Source organism: Bombus bifarius, unplaced genomic scaffold, assembly GCF_011952205.1.
Source record: "Bombus bifarius isolate JDL3187 unplaced genomic scaffold, Bbif_JDL3187 scf7180000007973, whole genome shotgun sequence".
Lineage (NCBI taxonomy): Eukaryota > Metazoa > Arthropoda > Insecta > Hymenoptera > Apidae > Bombus > Bombus bifarius.
The window spans coordinates 1,208,300-1,229,826 of record NW_022884359.1 but is presented as its reverse complement, the minus strand read 5'-3'; the positions used below and the strand labels follow the sequence as shown (position 1 = coordinate 1,229,826).

Genomic DNA, 21,527 nt, shown 5'->3' with positions numbered 1-21,527 from the left:
AATTATATATATTTATATATAATTTATATATAATTTATACATATATTATATTTTAAAAACCGAAGAGCGAAACTTCATCAAGGAATTTGTGTTTCAGAAAGATATTACAATTTTTTTTTTTTTTAAGAGAACGGAGAAATTTTATTGAAAAATTGCTATGAGAAAAATACCAAGTTTAAGAAATAAAAGAAAAAAGATGCTAAGAAATAAAAGTGTGCTTTTGTCACCAGCAGGTCTGATCTAACTGAAAGCAAAGAGGAGCAAAACGTGGCGGATTCGGTGACCCCTCGGCTGTGACCAGAGGCGCACAGAGAATTAGGGCAAGGAAATGCGTGAATATAAAATAGTGGTGTTGGGCAGTGGAGGTGTAGGCAAGTCCGCCCTCACTGTCCAGTTCGTACAAGGAATCTTCGTGGAGAAGTACGATCCGACGATCGAGGACAGCTACCGCAAACAGGTCGAGGTCGACGGTCAACAATGTATGTTAGAAATCCTAGACACAGCTGGAACGGTGAGTTTTTCTTTTTTCCCTTTGATATACGCATTATATCTTTTCTTCTTTGCTTTATTATTTCAACTCTTTATTCTATTCACTGTTCTAGCAGTAAAATGTAGAACAGACGTTACGTTATTTAGGATGATTTTTTATTAACTTTTTTATATTTGATGTTGTGTATATTCTGGTCATAAAGAAACGCACAAAAGAATAGCGTTTTTAAAGATCATTTTTAAGGTGTTTTTTTTTTCTTTTTTAGTAATTCTTTTATATTTGATATTAAGTTTTGTATACACAACATTGTACTGTGGCAAATTATTATATTACACTTAATTACAATTATATTACATTTAATTAATCATTACATTTATATTACATTGAATTCATAGACTTGAAGTAAATGTTTATTGATAATAATAAGAACAATGATAGAAAAATATGTTTGCCATAGTCTGAGAAGAGTTGTAAACGAAATTTAAGTTTCATAATTTGTCTATCATTATAATAATGTCATAAGTAGGTATAATAAATAGTAATATCATAATATAATACACAGAATCAAAGCAAGTAAAATGTGTATCTCTCTCAAAAGGAATGTTGCAATGGTACCATATGTATCGTATAACTTGCTACTAATCCCATAAGAAATGCTAACGCCAAGTGAATTTCCCTGGAAAATTTTATGTTTCAATATTTGTCGATTTTATTATTCAATATATATTATACAATATATATATATATGTTTTTTATATCTCTGTTTTCGTCGTTGAAATTTTTCCCATCTGTAAAACCGTTTCCGAGTTACCTTTTAAGGTAACCAATTTCTGAAGGGTGACTTTTACCCCTAAACTCGAGTCACCGCAACTAAAAAGAGATACTCCATCCAAATCGGAGCCAGACGTTTCCTCGTGGGACAAAGGAGCCATAAATTGACAGAGTTCTCTTCTTTCGACAGGAACAATTCACAGCCATGAGGGACCTTTACATGAAAAACGGCCAAGGATTCGTGTTAGTGTACTCGATAACGGCACAGTCGACGTTCAACGACCTGCAGGACCTCAGGGAGCAAATCCTGCGGGTGAAGGACACAGATGACGTGCCGATGGTGCTGGTGGGCAACAAGTGTGACTTGGAGGACGAAAGGGTAGTGGGCAAAGACCAGGGCGTCAACCTTGCCCGACAATTTAACTGCGCGTTCATGGAGACCTCTGCCAAAGCCAAAATTAATGTTAACGATGTGAGTAGTAGGTTTTGCAGAGGCCATCCTCTGCACACCAGCCTCTTTTCCCAGCCTCTTGTAAGCCATAGATAGGTGTTATCTATCTGTGGATTTTTATCCATTTTTATGAGAAATGTAGAGGTCGAGAAATGCACACAATGCGTATGATATGTATAAATATGAATTTGCATAAATATCCGCCTTTTTAGTTGTTAGCTTTGGTTCTCCCAGTGTCCATTGGTTCTTGAGAGAAAGAGGATTGGATGAGAGTAGCATGAAGATTATGTAGGAGAAATAATCGCTTGTAATTTCCTGAGGTACTTTGCCCAGAGAAGTGCAACTATCAGTAGTCTAATGAGTCTTTGATATCTGTTTCTGTTATTGCCATGGATATTTAGAAGCTTCCAATTTCAACACTATTCCAATTTTGCTTGCCCAGCCTTGTAACAAGAGAGAGGCTATGGTTGCAGGTAAAATTGGACTTCGATGCAAATGTGAACTGGATTTCCTTTTTATTTTTATATCTTCCCTTAATCCATGCTGTAAATATGAAATTGGATATTGTAAGGCAAGGGATTAGATCCGATTTCTAGTAAACAAAATTAGACTAAAAATATTCAGTTAGAGAAGAATTTATGAGAAACTTGAAAGATTCAGTCCTTATTCGTATCAAATATATTTCACCCATATGGCATGAAACTTGATAGTAGATGAAACTTGCAGATTCGAATGAACTATAGCTAAGAGGATCACGATATGGAATGATCTATAGAGAGTGCGTGTGCAAGCTGTGCAAAGTTGTAGCTGGAGGAAAGCGAATAAGGAACGTTGTTACGAAATAACAGTAGCGTTGCCATCGAGAACAGGCTATTGTTGGTTTTTAATTAATACCACCAGTGTGGGAGTTCAAGACCGTTACGAAGGCTGAGATATTCTAATTGAACGTGGGAACGTAATCTCCTAGGTGTGGGAGTATGATTCGCACGTCGCTGTTCACCACAATTTGTATGGTGTGACTTGCAGTTCACGATCATCCTTCGAATAGACCAGAAGAAGAATAAAGATAGCAGGAATCGTTCGAACATCTTGATGTTTCCATCATCCTAATTCATCCCATTATAGACCAAGCAGTGAAATAATAGGCAAATGGTGCTTTAACGATATTCTGAGGAACGTGAACGATAGAGCGAAGCCATAAGATTAATCAAGTCTGAAATACTGATAAGGCATTGGAGACTTGCCAAAACTGTCGTCAGTTCAGAGCTGTTCTTCCTTTGCAGCTGTAGATTAATTTTTTAAGTAATTAATTGAATGCAATAATTATTATGGGATGGTAAATAAAATATATATAATTAGATATTATAACGTAATTTTAACGAATGGAAATTTAAGAAGTTCCCATTTTAAGTCTTCCTCAGACTGGTAGTCCTAATTGTGATTGTATAAATTAATCGATATGATCAACGCTTTAATTTATGATTTCACCGAATCGCTTCTAACAGTAGGAGAATATATCAGAAGAGTAATAGCCTCTTATATTTATTAATATAAAAATCACGCACAGATCAGAAAGAAAAATGATTTTCACAACTTGAAAAGAATAAATGAAAGAAGAAGTAGCGGTAAAACGGATACTAAACAAATCCCCTTGGAATATCCTTTCACAGCCACAACGCCAAACAGATGGAATTTATTAATATAAACTATAGGAAGAAAATTGCAAACTTGCGTTAACGCGATGTTGGATCCTCAATTGTAGTTTCATCTTCAAGAAATATAATCTAATTTCATCTTTAAGAAATCACACTTTCCCTCTGTGTGAAAACTCTCAAAAGCGTTTTACTGAAATTTTATTCTACTGCATCCTGTGCACTTGTTTGAAAATTATTTTACAATGTGAAACGCAGATATTTAGCGATAACAATGATTATTTTTCTCGACGGATATGTCTCTCCATTCGTCTCCCCTTGAAAACACTGTTGAGACAGATTTCTAAAGATTTCACGATGAACTGTACTTCAGTTCACTTCTGAATAACTTCTCCTCCCCTGAGAATTCATCTCTTTTGCTGCGTTTGATTACTTTCGTTATTTCGTTGGTCGGGAACTGCAATTCACTTGTATAATTGAAGGTACGGCGCTTTTAATTCTTTTCCGAATACAGACTGTATTATGCGTGTTGTGTGTATGGTTCTATTTATTATCTAAAAGCGTAAAAGCGTGATCAGATGATAAGGAGAAAATGAAACTGAAGATGCGAAAGATCGTAGACAAGGGATTAATTAAATTTTTATAGATTAGTTTAAATAAATTTTTATTTACATCTATCTGTATCAACTTGGATAGAGAATTCCATTTTTCGCCAAACTTCAAACACGTAGACACGCCTGAAGTATTTTCATTTTACACTTCTGTCAGCAATATTAGGCTTACTAATTTTGGCTCAATAGGAATAAAATTGTTTTTTCGTCGAAACAGCTAATTGTTTGTACTATCACAGCTAAAGTGGAGATAAGTTCTATCTCATTAGTAGATAGCAACTTTGCGAACTGTAAAGCAGTAATACAAATACTTTCTGTGAAATAATTGCTTTGGAGAAATCTCATTCATACATGCCCACATGCCAGTTCCTATTCTTTTCCTCTGAGACTTATGAAACCTAACTTTATCGAGTTGTTGCAAGGATATTTTTTGTTCCTTCAAATTGCCTCCTTTCCTACAATAAATTAAATAGAAATATTTCAATTTCGATTTGTAATTAGGAGCTCCTCTCCTTTTAGCAGAACGAGCAAACAGATTTCAATCTTAACTTGTAGCATTGAATTATTCTTAATTTTAGAATTTTACCGTTATTGTTGGAAATTTTGAAATTCCATTCCTGTGGTGACTCAAAATCTCTCACAATGAGACTCATCGACTAACTGAATCCTATTTTTGTTGCAGATCTTCTATGACTTGGTGCGACAAATCAACAAAAAGTCACCAGAGAAGAAGATGAAGCAAAAAAAGAAATCGCTGTGCCTACTTCTGTAAGGTAGATCTAGCAGAAGCCCATACTCTCCTGCATGAAACAAATTCACAGAAAAACTAAAGGGACAAAAAATCAACCAGCAACAACCAGCAACAAATCCGGACACAACCAGCGGATGATACAGGGGTTCAGGCGATCACTGAATAAAACTAAAGCTAGTTGACAAGGAGTGGGCTGACGGAATCACAATAAATAGAAGAAAAAAGGGACAAGAAACGGGGAACACACAAGAAGGAGACGTAGAACACCAAGAGGAAGAGGAAGAAAAAAATAAATGAAGGAGGTGACAATGAGAGACAGGGGCAGGAAAGAAAGTGTGGAAGATGAAGAGCGTGGAGAAGGAAGTTGAAGAGAATAAAACAGAAATAGCGGGGAAATATAAGCAGGGAGGAAAAATAACAAAAAAAGAAACTAATAATGTTGTACATACGTTGGTCCCGGGGTGGTTCGTGTGCACGCGCAAACAAAGAGGCGCACAAAGAGTTTTTTAGTGTTAACGAGACCCCGTGACGTCGGTTATCATTATAGTAGGAGTTTTGCATTAATGAATAAACAAGAAGAAAAAGTAAGGAAGAGAGAAGACAGAAGAACACAAGTGGGGATGAATAAAAGAAATATGATTAATTAATGATAGTATATAAATATATATATATATATATATTTAGGAGAAAAGGATGAAAAGAAAAAGAAAAATGTTTGGATGTGCGCGAGCGCAGGCCATTGGCCCTCATGCATCGCTCGCTGCACACTTCTCTTATATATATATGTATATATATATAATATAATAATTATACATAGACAGTACACATACACACAATAAAGAGAAAAAGAACACAGACAGACAGAGACACACACACGAATGATTATTATTACTATTATTATTATTATTAATTATTATCGAAGCATCAAAATATTCATAAGTTATATCAACCGTTTGTTTCTCGAACAATATATGTTTTTTCTATATCTCTCCGTATTAAAGCAAATAATAAAAAATCTCTCAGTGAATGTTAAGAAAAAGATAAAAAACGAAAACAAAGAAAATAAGCCCAGGCTCTCTGGTTCTCCTCCTCATTGTTACAACCTAGACACCTGATCTGTTTTTCCCTTCTTTTTTTATACGATCGTGTAAGTTTCATATATATATATATATTTAATCCGTTTAAAATTTGATTTTGTTTCGTAATAAATATTGTTCGAAGCGTACAAATTGTTAGACTGGACAACTTTCTGCGAACATGCACCACTTTGCCTTCTCAACCTTTCTTTAATGTCCTAAGCGTTTTCGTTGTCCTTACGACCAAACTAAATTTATTACGCCTTTACGTAAAATGCTAAACGATGCTCGTGATGCATCGGCGTTTCGCATTTAGGTCTGTTTTTATGCAGCCATCGCGTGCGTTATGAAAACACAAGCCATAATGCGGCCGATCGAGCGCAAAATGGAATTAATTGAACGAAGAACAGACTATATTACACGATTCATCTATCAAGAAGATAACACAAACCAGGACGCCCTAAACTCATCAACGTTTGTATAGAAGAGGCTCCATCGTACGCATGCAAAGGAAACCTAAATAATTCATCGACTACAATTCCAAGCACCAGAACATCGTGACAACAGCGAATCCACTTAGAACAACCCCATAAGAAGCTTTCCTCCACGCGGTGGAGTGACTGGTCATGTTGCAACAATTATTCATCGTCTCTTTAAGAATCATCGGATAATATTCGTTCCAGAAAGCCAGCGCTTTGTAATCAATAACATTGGAATCGCTCATATCGAGGTTCCTATCGATGATTAAGATTCCAGGATCTTCTTCGGTGTACGATTCCCATTTAACAATTCCTGGATTGCCATTCTTGGCGAAATTACCCAGCATCCCCATTACTACCTCGGCCATTTTCTTGTCGGCGAAATTCCATTGAACAGGGCTGTTAGTCATTTGGGGAAGTCCCCAGAAAAATGGAAGCTCAAACATGTGTGGAACCCCGGCCCATTCAGGCACATCCTTGATGACAGATTGAGTCTTGGACCTGTAGTCAAACCTGTAAACATACGCCAGCTTTTCCTTGGACACCTTACCAGCCAACAGAGTGAGCCCAGCTGCGTATTTCTTCTCCGTTTGCAGATCCAAGTACCTGTCCCGAAGGTTACCTTGATCCTTGCTCGGCGGATGAGGCTTGTAAAAGAACAGCACCGCCTCGGCGACCATTTCTGGTTTCAGTTCGCAGGTACTGTTATCTTCCTGGACCAATGATACAAACTCGTCAGTGATCATCATCTCGAAATTTCTATAAGAAAGCTTTCCATCCAAGTCCCCCTTGTCTAGGGACTCTATATAGGCCAATGCCTGTTCATTATTGGTGTAACCGACGATTAAAGGAACGGAGTTCAAAGTGCCACTGTCTAATATGTCTTTTGGATGCATAGGTAAAAACGGTTCCGTGGAGTTGTTTGTCTCGTAGTCAACGATGGGACCCCAGGTTTCGATAGAGGAAGTTAGATCGACCAAGGCGGTCACGTTTACTCGACGAAGACACTCCATCAGCGCTGACGTTGGTCGTCGATAACAACCAAACGTATCGGTGACGATGTCGACCACTGGTAATTCATTTTGAGGCGAGCCAACCGAGCTCACCGCGTCTCCGCTCATGGCGATGGCTTTGGAGAATTTGCCTCTGCTCAGAGGACTCACCAGGTGTAAGCCCACACTTATAGCACCGGAGCTGTGGCCGTAGATCACCACGTTGTATGGAGAACCTCCGAAATGCTGGATCTTCTTCTGGATCCAATCCAGAGACGCTATCTGATCGAACATCCCGTAATTCCCTGGAGCCTCCGAATCCATGGTCGTGAAGAAGCCCAGGATATTGAGACGATACGCCACAGTGACCACCATAATCTGAGGAGAAGATGATCGATTAAATCAGTTAGCGTGTTAGAACTAGAGATTCTAAAGAGTTTTTTCTTTGAGAAATTGAGAGCGAGAGGCAATATTGTTAAACGGATAGGCTAAGAGTTTTCGAAGTTACATGTTCCTTCTTAGAGGGGTTAGGATCGTTTAACTGCGAGAGATTGCAGTCTGTATTTTCTGAACCAGTGTTTTCCCCGTTTTTTTTTTTTTCTGTTTGTTCAACTTTCTGTAGATCAGATTTTTGAAGAAAAGAAAAGGAGCTTCGAAAGAGAGAGAGAGAGAGTGAGAGTGAGAGAAAGAGAGAGAGAGGTTAGGAATGCGTGGACGTTACGTTACGAATTAACCTATACGATTCATTCTGCTTTGAACAGTATGTTAGATAGGGAAATGTTTATAAGGTAGACTATTAATATTGTCTATATAAGATTTTCTATTATAACGTCGTTTTTACATTGCTTTGTAAGACTATAAATGAATTAGTAGTGGTTAGAAGTTCTTAACGATATAGTTAGATCACACGAGGTCCCTTGTATTACTGTATAATACATCGTTGTACGTTTCTATAACAATTTTTAAGAATCGTTAAACGTGTTCCCTCGATAACGAATTCCCGCGTTAAAATAACATTTTCTGTGGCCGTTGTTTCTGGATTAGCATTTACAGCGTAACCTAACATATGCATCATGGATGAACCCGTTGGCCGGTGCGATTCCAAAGGTCGAATTTACCTTTGTATATCTAAAGCGCACGAAGAAACACCCCTAATTTCCTTCGATTTTCTGTCGACTTTTAACATTCACTCGGATTAATTCGCAATCTGCGATTCTTTTCTACAATATGTACAGGATATAAGGTCAGAGCATCGCTTGCCAATCACAAGACGTCCTTCCAATGTAAAAATAATAAAACCTAGGCTTGTTAAAAAATAATATCTGAAAAAAAATTGTAAAAAAGAACACACACACACACACATTTAAATTTTCGTCCCATTTACAACTTAGTTTTCTATCCTTTATTGTTAGATAATTGAAACACCCTGTACATGTAATTTCATAATAATTGTTACATATGTTTATATGGTCATTTTTGAAATCCAGGTTATGTAGTGGATGAAATATTGTAATTTTGGAATTTTTAGAATCTAATATATTTGTTGAGTAACTCACTTTCTGTCTGCTGACGAAAATTGAGGCATTCCATATGGCTGGGGTGCCAGTGTTGAAATCACCACCATGAAACCACACCATCACTGGCCATCCATCGCTTGGTTTGTTCCCTACGAAAATTTAATTCCATATACATAGCATAGCATATTTACACCGTGATATGATTTAATTATTTAAATGATAACGATCAACGATAATGATTCGTATTTTGAAACTTCTGTATAATTTCAAATTAAAAGAACTTAATACGTTTCCCATTCAATTATTTTTTTATCATAGACCATAGTTATTTTTATTGTTTGCTATTTTTTAAGGCAGAATTAAAGTAGGGAGTAGAGGAAGCAACAAATGTTAAAAATTTGATTAACGTCATTTTTTGGCTGGAATTCGAGCAGTTACTGAGGCTGCATTCGTAAATTCCAAAGATCGCAAAGAACACGTGCGTTCTCGCAAGTATGCATCCGGTCAAACCGGTGAATCGATCGCGACAAAATTTGCATACCATCATTCTTCGCCGCTGATGAGTACTGAACGCCTCGGAATAACCAAATTCCCAAAAATGAAAAACACTGATATTATTATTACTATTATCGTCATCAGCACCATCATTGTAAATTCAAAACTTAAAAAATCTTAGTAAAAGTATAAATGTTTGGAGATGCAAGGAATTCAATGATTAGACAATAAATTGAACAATAAATTTACGTAAAATACATATGTATACGGTAATAATGTTAGGGGTATGATTGAACGTATTAAAAGTCTCCTTACTGAATTAATTAATAAAGATTTGATGAATATTGAAATACCCTACGTAATGCTTAAAGAACAAATCATTGAACAAATTTATATCTTATAGATAATTTTGCTCTTCTAATTGAGAATTATGATAAATTTTCTAAATCAATACACCTTAGACTCTAAACGAACGATCCAGAAATTCCAGAAGAGTTCCTGTATTATTTAATACCAATATCCATAATGCATTCAATAATTATAAAATTAAATTATATTAAGTTGCTTAAATTAATTAAAGGTATATAAAAAGATTAACTATAATAACTATAAAAATACATTATAATAGATCTCCTATATCAATATATTCCATATCAAAGAATTATCTGTCTATATATCGATAACTTCCAAATATCCAGGGAAAATAGCCACAATTCACGAATAACTACGAAGTCCATTTAAATGTTATTCAGCGGAAAAGTTACAAAAACCTGCATGAAAAGGTTGGATCAAAAGCACGAAGACCATCTGGTCTGGGTTACCGTTTGAATAATTAATTTCGGTGATTTCTTTCGAGGGGCTATGTAACGTGTAGCGTGTGGCCGGTTTTTGAAGCGTGCCAAGGTCGAGGAAAATTCAGGCCATTGCTCGGCAGGATGCTTTAGATGGCGCGATAAGCGTAAGCAGACGATAGAAGCATATAGGTTCGGTAACCGGAAGTTCGGCCTGGTCTTCGTTATCGGTACCTTCTGTCATGGCGTCTGAACCATCCAAAAATAACCATTCACGGGGATACGGAAGTGCCACAACGATTCATTAAACGACTATCGTGATTGCACACGGCACGAATCTTTTCCAAGTTCGTATGTGGTTGATTAGTTCAAATAGAAGAATTGATTTCTGGTTTTTGACGCGTTTGAAACAGGTCAGGATAAGAGGGATGCTTCGTAAAGCTGCATCTGGAACCAGTTTAGTTGATCATCAAATTTTCACGTATGACATGTTAGAGATGAGGTGAGTATAATAAAGTTTGAAGATACTAAAAACACTTGTGTACTTTCATTAAGTTTGGCATATTTTATGAATCTACATCTGAAACTAGTTTGTTTACTAGAGGTTAGGTGCACTAATAAGAGGAATAGTAAGATTTGTAAACATTGTTAGACTGTAAACATTGTAAGACTGTATTGTAAAACATTTGCATACATTAAGTTTGGATTTGATTAAAAATGTATTAGTTGATTTAAGAAAATTTGTTCATTAAACTTTGATGTACTAAATGTCAGAGACTATGTGAAGTAATAAAAAATGCAGCAAGGTTTGAACATATGATATTACAAATATTTTTATAAGTACATCAAATTTGTTAAAAGGTTAAGCATAAAGGGTGATAAATGGGGTGAAAGAAGAAATAAAATCTATGATCAAACTAGAGGTATTGAACTGTGAACTGTCTTTATTGAATGAAAAAATGCAATATAAGAAATTAAAATGTTCAATTTATCGAATTACGACTATATAGTTGTCTTTAAGCTTAAGGAGAACCTAGGAGATTCAATAAGTTCATTATATAAGTCAGGTTTAAAAATAAAGACAAGTTATATCATAGATACTTATTACAAACCTTTTTATCTATGAAGTTTAATCAAGTAGTTAAACATACTAGGGACCTTCAAGTGCTATCTAATCATACATAAAACCAAACCTACCCTTAATATAATGTTTCATCTAAAAAGTTCGTTAAAAGGTCTCAGTAGAGAGGAACTAATAAATAAAATTTAACCAAGGTTATACTTAAAAAGTTGGCTACAGTTCTTTAATGTATAAAAAGCTTTATTTTCCTAAGATACCTGAGACAAACTTTCTTCAAGAAAATGCTTAAAAATCTTAATGAAAATCAAGCAAAGAATGACAATTGGGGAGATTTGAGGATGGTGGTGGGGCAAGGGGTAGCCAGGACGGAGGTGGTTTCGTGACCGGCCTCAGCAGTATCTTAACATCTCGACTAACCCTAAAAGATCGCGTGCCACGACGTGCACCAGTTACTGTTACTCTTGCTCCTTGCTGTTTCTATATCGACCGGGGTTGACTTTGCGGGATCGACACGATTTCCCGATTCGCCGGCTGTCCCCTATCCTATTTTTTCCCTTTCCGAGTCGACCACCGTGACACGCGTACCTTGCACGCGTTCATTTCTTTTTAAACTTTCTACAAGGTGATTCGAAACTTTTACGATATCCCTGCTATTTCCGGTCTATATGATAGTCGAAGTGGATGTTATATTTCAATAGAGATTTTTTCTTCGCGGGTTTTTATGCAAATTGATACGTTTATAAATCTAATAAAACAAATGGAATCTAAAAGGGAGATCTATTTCGTCCTACTTTGGATATTTTCTATATTTCTCCATACTATGTGTATTTTGCGCATTTTTAAATTTTCTATAAATGCATGAAAATCCAAATATAATATTATTACCTCTTGTGTATAAAATATTTGAAAAGAAATATACCTAAAAAGAAATAAATGCTCTATTCGACTGCATTCCTTGAAATTAAGGATGAAGGGTTGTATCATCCCGTTGCTTAAAACCATTTTTGTCCATGTGGTCCCAATTTATTTTTGGTTAGGAGATGCAATCGTTTTAGGTTATAATCACGTGGTTCCATAATGTTTTCTTGAGACGATCGCCATATTGAATACTACAATCACCTCTGAATCCACAAGTTTCAGAACTTAATAAGCAAATATTCATTGAGATCGTTCGACTCGTCCTGTATAGTATCATGTAACCCGGAACTGACTCTAAGACAGATCTTCAGATAGATGGCAATTTCTTCTGTTGCAAGAAAACGGTTGTGAATTTCTGAATTCACCTTTTCATGGAGCCATGAATTTTCCACGTTTTTCACAATAATTCACACTGCTATGAACCTGAAATTGTTTTCTAACATTATCTTTGCCCATCTCAGAATTTTCAAAGTAATCAGCCCTAGAGATCTAGACAGGATTTAATACGTTTCTAACCTCTCCATCTCGTCCATAGAAAGAATGAAATATTTTGCAAATTGACAATAATTGCTATCATAAACCTGTCCTGTATGATTGATCGGTTTCATTTATCGTTTCACATACGTGTTTCTCTTCCATTAACTATCTTGCATACCAATCTCCGAATCCTTGTTTCCTCTACTACGTTATATAATCTTGTCCTTATCTTTTCGATATTGTGACTGTTTTCATTTTTTTATTTTTTTTTTTTTTAAATGCTTCATGAAAATTTCATGGCGCAACTATGTAAGCTAGAAAGAGGCCACAAGCAACGTCCTCGACCTATATCGAACATTTATAAAATTGGCGACATGGTAATCAATCTCATGACTAGAGGTTTATCAAGGGTTTTCCTCAACTAAAATTATAGCGTTCACGTTTTCCATCCTAATAGCCGCTTGTTCTACCAGTGTATTAGGCTAATCTCGATAATCGTTGCGCAAGAAGTGTGTAATTTGTCATCTAGACTGTAATCTATACCAAGTAGGTATCATTGAAATCAGAAACATAACCTCCATCTGTATCGCGCTTAATCCTCTATACTTGTTGAAATCTTAAGTCTTGAAAAAGAAATTACGCAAGTTTTCCAACTGGTTAAACGGAGAAGTCTGGCAATTACGCGGTTTCGCGACTTTTCTCAATTTTCAGTATTCTGGACTCTAACCTCTTTTTACGGAACAAGGAAAAAATTTAAAAAATTTCATTTCCTTTCACTTTAGTCCGCTTAACGTTCGAAATTTATCAAAAGGGTTAGATTAGATTTTGTTCAGGTTTAAGGTTAGTTCGGTGTGCTTCTTTTCAGGGTTACATTGGGCTTAGGTCTGGTAACCTTTCTAACGATGAAAGTAATTTAACCTTCGATCGTTCGGACAGAAATTATCACAATAATTGACTTATTTCCAATTTTTATTTATAATTGATTAATTTTCTATCTCACGTGACAAAGATGACTGACAATTTTTACAATACTGCTACTAATACTAGTTTAAAGGAAAAATCTCTTCCTATGCGTATTGGCATAGCGTCTCTTGATCGACGCTAAAAGGAGAGGTTAGGTTACAGGATAAACCTTGGGAAATCTTTTCTTCCTTTCGCGATTTACGAGCGCTATGATGCACGAGACATCCGAAATTAGCTGAAAATGATGCTCGTAATGCCGCTATTATCCTAGTCCTTAACCGACATCCTGAAACTACCAAATTTACGTACCATTGACACGCAGCTGCCCGCATTTATTGTCAATCGAGAAATTGCTCGATAAGTCAGAGCCTATGTTCTACGTAAAAATATATAGACTGTTTTACATAAAATATATAAGCAAAAATTGCAGCAATTATTCGATCAATATATTGTGAATTATGAGTAGACACGTATATATTTTCTGAACGAGTAGTAGACCTATATATGGGTGAATAGATAGAGTTAGGAATGGGGGTAATGGTGACCTTGAATATTGACAAGCTGATTTTCAGCAGGTCATACATGAACTATAAAACATTTATAAAGACTCCACACGAAGTTTTCGATATCTTCGCTCTGCTTTCTTTAATTAAAAACATTCGCACTTTAAAACTTGGAAACTCTTCCTGGTTATCGTAAACTGATTTTTTCAACATTTTGTAAATTAAATAGAAAGTAAATATTAGATTTTTTAGTCTCCAAATAACGTTCGACGGTTTTCGTAATTTGTGAACAAAAATTTCTTCAGCTTGCTAATAGAGAAATTACTTTTTGCAGAGAGTCTATACACTATAGTATACACGGTGGAGGAAAATTAAGTCGTCAAAGTGCAACTCCGCAATTGAAGCATTTTGAAAAACATCGCAGAAAGCTATTTGCCAATCAGCATCTAACTTCAAAGCACATAAGCTCGAACAAGTAGGTAGTTTACACGAGTCTAATTTCCTTACTGTACAACTGAAACTGTAGAACGGCTCTTTAAACGAAACTATCGGCGTGCATACAGCGTTATTAATCGTTCACGCGTTGCTTAAAGAAGAAACAAAACGAGGAAAAAGAAACTAAACCTCGTCGATACACGACGACGTTCTAATCGTGGGTTTTTTTTTCATGACGAGATAACCATCGAGTCACACCACCTCGTTACACGATATGTCGTCAAAGACGAAGAAACGAGCCACTGATCATCGTCGTTCGCGTGTTAGCAAAAAAGTTCACCTTTTGTTCATACGAGAGGAAACGATTCACGTGTCGAGTATCGAAAGTTTCATCAGTTCCAACTGGAATTACCGATTACGTTATTTGTGTTTAGTAACGGGATCTCAGATATTTCGAATCTGCGTCGCTTTTGAACAGCTTTTGCTTTTTTTCTCGAGAGAAACAGAAATATCGTAATTAAAAATGCCACTGCTCGATATAATTCGTTACAGTTTCGATATGATGAATAGAATATTCATTTATCGAGTCGTTGCTACTTTCGAAATCCTGACAAGCTCCAAAGTTTTGACAAAATGTATGACAAAAAATTTGGAGCTTAAAACTCTCGATAGATCTTGAGAGAGTCTCGTACGAGTGTTTCTAAATTTAGACGTTTTCCCATTTTAATTCGTTTTTGTCTCGCTTTCTAATTTTAACTTTCCATGTCCTTGGAAGAAAAGGAACTGGAAAGCAGGAAAAAGATTCAATTTATTTTTATATCTTACTCTCTAACATCTTTCAAATTGTCTTCACACGTTTTAATTCATTCTTATGCTGCCTTTTTGTTAATTTTCCTGTCATTAAAAAATGTAATTACAAAGTGCAGAAAACGTGTCTTCCACGTTTCATATGTTTTTATATATCTGTCTTCTCCCGTATTAACTTTTCTCTACCTTTAAAGGAATTAATTGCGAACTGCAGACAAATCTGTCTCCCACGTTTCGTTTCATTTTCTAGCTGTTCGTCTCGTATTCATTTTTCTATCCTCGAGAAGATTAAAAAAAAAAAAAAAACGGATAAATGAAAAGCAAATTGTCGCATTACCGATCCGGTCATAATTTTACTTACCGTCTGGGGAAAAGATGTTCAAGTACAAACAATCCTCGCTAACTCCAGGATCGGGTTGCTCAACCGGTAGCAATCTTTTGTAGTGTTGTTCGTGAAGTTTCGGCTTGTCGGTCATTTGTTGACAGGACGGTGCAAATTTTGTTGCGTTTCGCACGCCGCTCCACGATGGTAGGGGGTCGGTAACAGGCGCAGCAAAACGTAATTTTCCCAACGGTGGCTGGGCATAAGGAATTCCCAGATATTCTACCACCTTTATCGAATTTACAGTGACCTGTAAAGTAGAAGAAAGACGATCGTCCTATAATTGTTTGCTCACAGATAAAAGTGGATACTCGAAAGGTCTTAAGAATTATCTAGCTCATTGTTATTTTATGTTTGCAGGTTAAATATTGGAAAATTTGCAAAGTAAATTTGCACAGCTAGAAAGATCATGGAGACCAGGGAAATAAAAACGAAATTATGAAAATTGAAAACTTAAGATACTACTATGTCTCGTTGCTGGAGCTGGAATGGTGAAATTTGTCGAAGATTAAAAGAAGATTAAAAAAAAAAGGTGGAAGGATCGCAAAGATGTAGACATCAGGAAAATTAGGAAAATTATGGTATCATAGTGTTGAACGCTTCTGCCTTAAATTTCATCTTGTTACGCATATTACAAAATTTAATACAAAATTTAAGCGCAACGTAGAAATTGAAAAAATAGAAAAAGAAAAAAGAATAGAAAGATACGAGAATTGGAAACTGGACAAATTAAAATGTACCGCTACGTAGAATCCTCGCTTCGATCGATATTTTCTGACAAAAGGAATATTCCAGATATTACACTCTCAATGTCAAATAATTTTATCGTAAATGTGGACGGAATTTCGTGTTATTCACTGGCATTACGATTTCTGAGGAAAACGTCTAATCGACGGCGTCATTTCTCGATGAAACGCGAATTTACGTGTGACAAATTACTCTTCCACGTACAGCCAGGCATAATAATCAAAAATTGGCTGGGCCCGAATCATAGTTTCGAAACTCATGAGGTTTCATTATTAGCATTAGGTTCCAGTACAACGTAACGTTGGTACATTTTTTTTTCATGGACAATTAAAGTTACATTACTCATATTTCACCTAACTTCTCGTGATTTTCATCTAACTACGCTGCCACATTTTATCGCGTGAAGAAAAATGGCAGGGAACGGAACTTTTTAAAGAGAATCCTTTCCTCGCTTTAATCTCGATGTTTCGCTTGTAAAAATACCAACGTAATTCCACTTACTATGCCATCGCTTCTCCTATTATAACTTTTTCTACGCAAAATACTTTCTTTTGCATATAGAAATTGTTTTACGTTTCAAATTAATAAATGGCGAGTTTAGAAATTGAAATTGAGTGTTGCCAGAATGTCGGACATAGTCAAAGATAAATGAAAGATATTCGAAAAGCGATGCTTTTTACGCTACTCGATGGATAAAACAGTTTTCCACGTTTTTAAATCAAAATTCATAAAAATGTAAACTCGCGTAAATATCCGCGGTCTAATAATAATTTTTACATTTAGTTCGATCGAATACAACGAACAATTTCGCCCGATCTTTCGCAATTGTAAATTTGATGGTAAATTTCGCTTTTAGATTAACAAAGAAAAATGTGGGACACTAATTGGAATATCCGATTACCGGAAACAACTACCAGTTTCTAAGAAGAACATGAAAAAACATGATTATGCATGAGAGCCAGGTACGTGCGGTAAGTTCTTTGAACTTTTTGTTAAAATTCCGTGGTTGCAAGAATTTCGCGAGAACGAAGAGAAAAAGGAGAGAGAAAAAAAAGAGAAAAAATGCTAGCGGTATAGTATTAAAATTCATAAATGTTGGCCCAGTTTATACATTCATCGCGCATATTATCTGCATATACTTAACTGTAACAATTGAAAGTTACAGTGCTTGCATGTTATTGTTCGTCACACGTTTAAAATGTCAAATATTTATTCAGAGGCAGCTTTGAGGTTAGGTTCAACGTTTACATACGGGACAGTGATATATTCGTTTCTGCCACTGTATTTCTTCCTGCTTATGCAAGAAAACGATATTACTAGAGAAAAATGTAACGATAGTAGGAGAACAAGCAAACGAGGATCATCCGAACGTGTACCCAGATAACGTTGCACCACTTTGCCATTCTGTAATTTTATGTAACAAAAGAAGTACGAACACAGAGTGAAGATCTCGCTTGAAGTTGCCTCTAAAGATCTTGATCATTTGTCAAATACTCGTAGGCGAAAAAAAAAGTTAAATTTACTATTTTTTAGGCCTAATTTTTCCAGGATTCCAGGATTGCTCTTCTTGTATCAATTCTACGTTTTCTTCAATTCTATGTGTATAATTTTACATGTATTCTACACTTGCCTATATGTACAATTCCGTGTCACTGTTTTATAAAATTATAAAATGAAAGAGAAAGTGAAAGGAAGATGAGAAATCAAAATAGCATTAAAATTAATAACAGCAAAGACAAATGAATTTCAATCAGGACATTTTCAATGCTTGAAAATACCAGCAATGACGTAACTTACTTGTTACGAAACTGAGACTAAAAAGCAAAAGGATAGGAGATCTGGAAATAAAAGAATTATTTTGTTCGAACGACGAGTTGAGAAATTCGAATGTGAAAGGGCCAAAGGGGCGACAAATCGCCTCTATGCGATCTAACAGGTTAAACTTCCGCATCGCAAAGAGCGAATGCCCGAAAACCGCCTCACAATAAAACTTTCCGTTTGATTGCCTAGCAACCTGCGAAACACGTCGACTCGATTCATTCGCATTATATATATTTTTCGTCTAAATCGTGTATCTATGTGTAGAACTAAGTTAAGAAACGACGATAAAAATGTTGAATTTTCTCTTACAATTAATTTAAAGCTACCACTTTATACGTTGATACCGAGAAGATTTTGAAGAAAATAGCCCAAGGTATTTTTAAAGCGTACAAATATTTGGTACATTTATAATGTATCAAATATGTTGTAATAATAAATTGTAATAATAAAATTCCATCAAACATACTTCTCCATTATATATTATATATATTTGTCTTCTTTATTCTATTGGATAAACGACACATTCTAGACACACTTTTGCTACCATTTTACAAAATTGATCAACTCACCTACCTGTCTCTACCTTCTCCATTTTCTTAGATCAAAAACCCTAGACGTACAATGGCTCACGAAAATATTCGAATATTCCTAGAAACTTCTTAGGTATACGTTATACGAAGCATTTTGTATATATATAGCTATATTTTGTATATATATAATAGTATATATATATCTATAGCTACGAGCAACGACTATTGTGATTATATCGGTGAAACTTGAGACGGATCTGAAAACGTATCTAGAAGTCACGAGACGTTCGTTGCAAACATACACCTCGCAAAGGTCGCCAAAGGATCTGAACGGTCAATTATTCGCTATACTAATAGCCGTGATATTTAGCGAGCCCACTCGTGCCTCTAATTGCTTGCTTAAGACGAGGTATTATCTCGTACCAATGTTTCATTAAACGTATCTTTCCAATAAATAACTTGCTGTAACTTGTCTGAGCGAAAGACATTTTAAGAAACGCTTTCGATCCATTTCCAATTTCCAATTTCAAAAATGCCCCGGTAACGCGCGTAATACGCCTTAAAGTCGCCCCTTAAGATGTCGTAACGTTCGTCGAAATTTTCCATGGTTAACGTTCGAATTATCGGGTTGGCAACTAAGTGATTGCGGACTTTGCCATTAGGTGGTATTGACAAAAGCCGCAATCACTTAATTACCAACCCAATACCTTGAAGAGCCGGTGTACGGTAACGTTGCCAGCGAGTACGTTAAATTATCTGTATGAGCGTACATCGATGGCCAGAAGAAAGTTGAAAGAGCGATAAAACGAGGCTGAAACGCTGTAATTTTGCAAAGGTTGAATTACGATTGACAAGAAAATTTCAAACGCGCAACATGATCCCGTGCCTGGGAACAGACGAGTGTTTGGTATACGCGAAAAACGTCTCGCGCGGATTTTTCTATTTTCCATGCCAGAAATATACAAAAAACGTAAGAAACAAGTATCAACTTGAAACTTTCTTTCGACCATCGCTACTATGTCTAAATGACGATAAAATCGTGTCGCACCTCCTTGCCAGCCACCGATCCTTGGCCTGAGATCCTGACGATTGGCTGCTCTCGACCTAGACCCTGTCTAACCGGGATCCTCTGGCCCACGATTTGGCAATTGGCGACCGGTAAGACGGCGAAGAGTCGCGGCAACAACGCGAAAAGCAACCACGCGGAACACTTCATTCTGCAGACTGATTTGCCACGGAAAGAATCAGTGGCTCGACTCTGGGGTCTCGGTTCAACCCTCGCGTGACTTCAATCGGCCACCCTCGACCAGTTTCTCCTCCTAAGGCTGTTTCGAGACCTGCGCGCTTTCACCTGCGGCTTTCTTGCGTCGTTCAAAGTCTCCTGGTAGCCATGGTGTGCGACCTTTATGGTCAACGTGTTTGGTGTTTCACGTTCGAGTCGTCGAAGGACAACGTCGCTTCGATTTTGCTTATAGGAATTTTTCTCTATCTCTCGCCTCTGTTGTCTGTTGCTGGATGTCCTATCTCTATGTGACGGGCATGTGACGACCACGTAACGGCGTCAAAATTTACAGATAGAATTGGTGTTTTAATTCTACGAAATATCGCTTAGCTTTCGTTGTATAATTGAACGATTTACGAGGTTTATTATTCTATGTAGCGACAGGTTTCACGATTGGGGGCAAAATGTAATAAAGTCTGTGTAACGATAAACGCAGACATTCGACGAGCAACAGCAGTAAACTGACTGCCACCGCTCTCATTCTCCGTCGTCTATATTTTTCTATTTCTATTTCCGTCCAGTTTCTGTTATAGTTCGTGTTCGAAAAAAATCGAGAAGAAAAAGGGAACCTGCTTCTGTCGGTTTGTCCTTAGCATCGTGGAGAAGATCTTCTACGATGGGACCGGGGATTTTGTCAAATTTATGGGAAATTCGAAGCCACGAAAATAAATAAAATATTCGAAGCAGGCTGCTCGTAATAATTGTCAACGAACCTCTGTCTAAATTTTATTTCTTCAGTCGCGTCCACCGAGGCATACATTTGCATAAAAATCCGCGGTATACTCGTTATAACGGTCGCAAGACTTCGATTCGTATCGCGTAATTTCTTATCGTTTCTCTCGTATTGATCGTTTATCGTTCGATATCGTTCATTTGATTTCAATCCGTTTTATCGCACGTACGAACGGACATTTCCAATATCCTTCAATCTCCTTAAGTGAAACCTCAACCGGTTGCGATCGAACGTTATTTACAGAACGAGGATTCACCGGCGATAAAAAGGGGCGAACAGAGACAGAGAATGTGGAAAGAAACGGCGGTCGGAGGAGCGATGGAAAAGGGCGGCGGTTAGCGTGACCGCAAAAATCGCAGAAACGAAGAGATAACGAGCGGGGCATTAGACAATATGCGCGTCCGACGTAGGTGAAAGGTGATATTGTAGTTTACGGGCTGATGACGGCCAATTCGACCGACGAATTCAGGCTTGAAACGAGTCAAAGCCACGGGAAGAACAGACAGACCGTCGTACGTGACCCAAAATTTTGTCGTTAACCTTTTATAACGTCGTGTGATTTTTCTTTCTTTCTCCCTATTTTTTTTTTTTTTATTTTTTTTATTGAGCTTTCGTTCAGACTGTTACTGCAGCAGGCTCTGTGCAGAGTTAGTTGAACGTAGTATTGCATTACGTAGCTCGTACAAGTACGTTCGTTTGAAACTTGGATATTAGATTTTTCATAAAAATTCACGTACGTGCTCTGAGACTCTTATATCGGGAGAATAATAAT

The 21,527-nt window shown here is 36.5% G+C and overlaps 2 protein-coding genes across 5 annotated transcripts in view; one reads left to right on the top strand and one right to left on the bottom strand.

Annotated features, from left to right (window-relative positions):
- LOC117216689 (ras-related protein Rap1) overlaps nucleotides 1-5,417 on the top strand; it is a 69,703-nt gene extending 64,286 nt beyond the window's left edge. For 2 of the 4 annotated variants that reach the window (XM_033463625.1, XM_033463622.1), the window contains 3 exons: nucleotides 234-511; nucleotides 1,452-1,733; nucleotides 4,658-5,417. In XM_033463625.1, the coding sequence (XP_033319516.1) occupies nucleotides 329-511; nucleotides 1,452-1,733; nucleotides 4,658-4,747 (555 nt within the window). In that variant the 5' untranslated portion in view covers nucleotides 234-328 and the 3' untranslated portion in view covers nucleotides 4,748-5,417. Of the gene's footprint in view, nucleotides 1-230; nucleotides 512-1,451; nucleotides 1,734-4,657 lie in introns of all 4 variants that reach the window. The other 2 variants (XM_033463624.1, XM_033463623.1) reach the window with 1 other exon arrangement.
- Nucleotides 5,418-6,152: 735 nt separating this feature from the next.
- Nucleotides 6,153-20,061, bottom strand: LOC117216692 (carboxylesterase 1C-like). Its single transcript, XM_033463628.1, has 4 exons — nucleotides 19,789-20,061; nucleotides 15,622-15,892; nucleotides 8,830-8,939; nucleotides 6,153-7,651 (listed from the first exon to the last, which is right to left on the bottom strand). Exons 1-4 carry the CDS (start codon nucleotides 19,954-19,956, stop codon nucleotides 6,335-6,337), a joined length of 1,866 nt encoding a protein of 621 aa, XP_033319519.1. The 5' UTR covers nucleotides 19,957-20,061; the 3' UTR covers nucleotides 6,153-6,334.
- Between the last annotated feature and the right edge of the window lie 1,466 nt (nucleotides 20,062-21,527).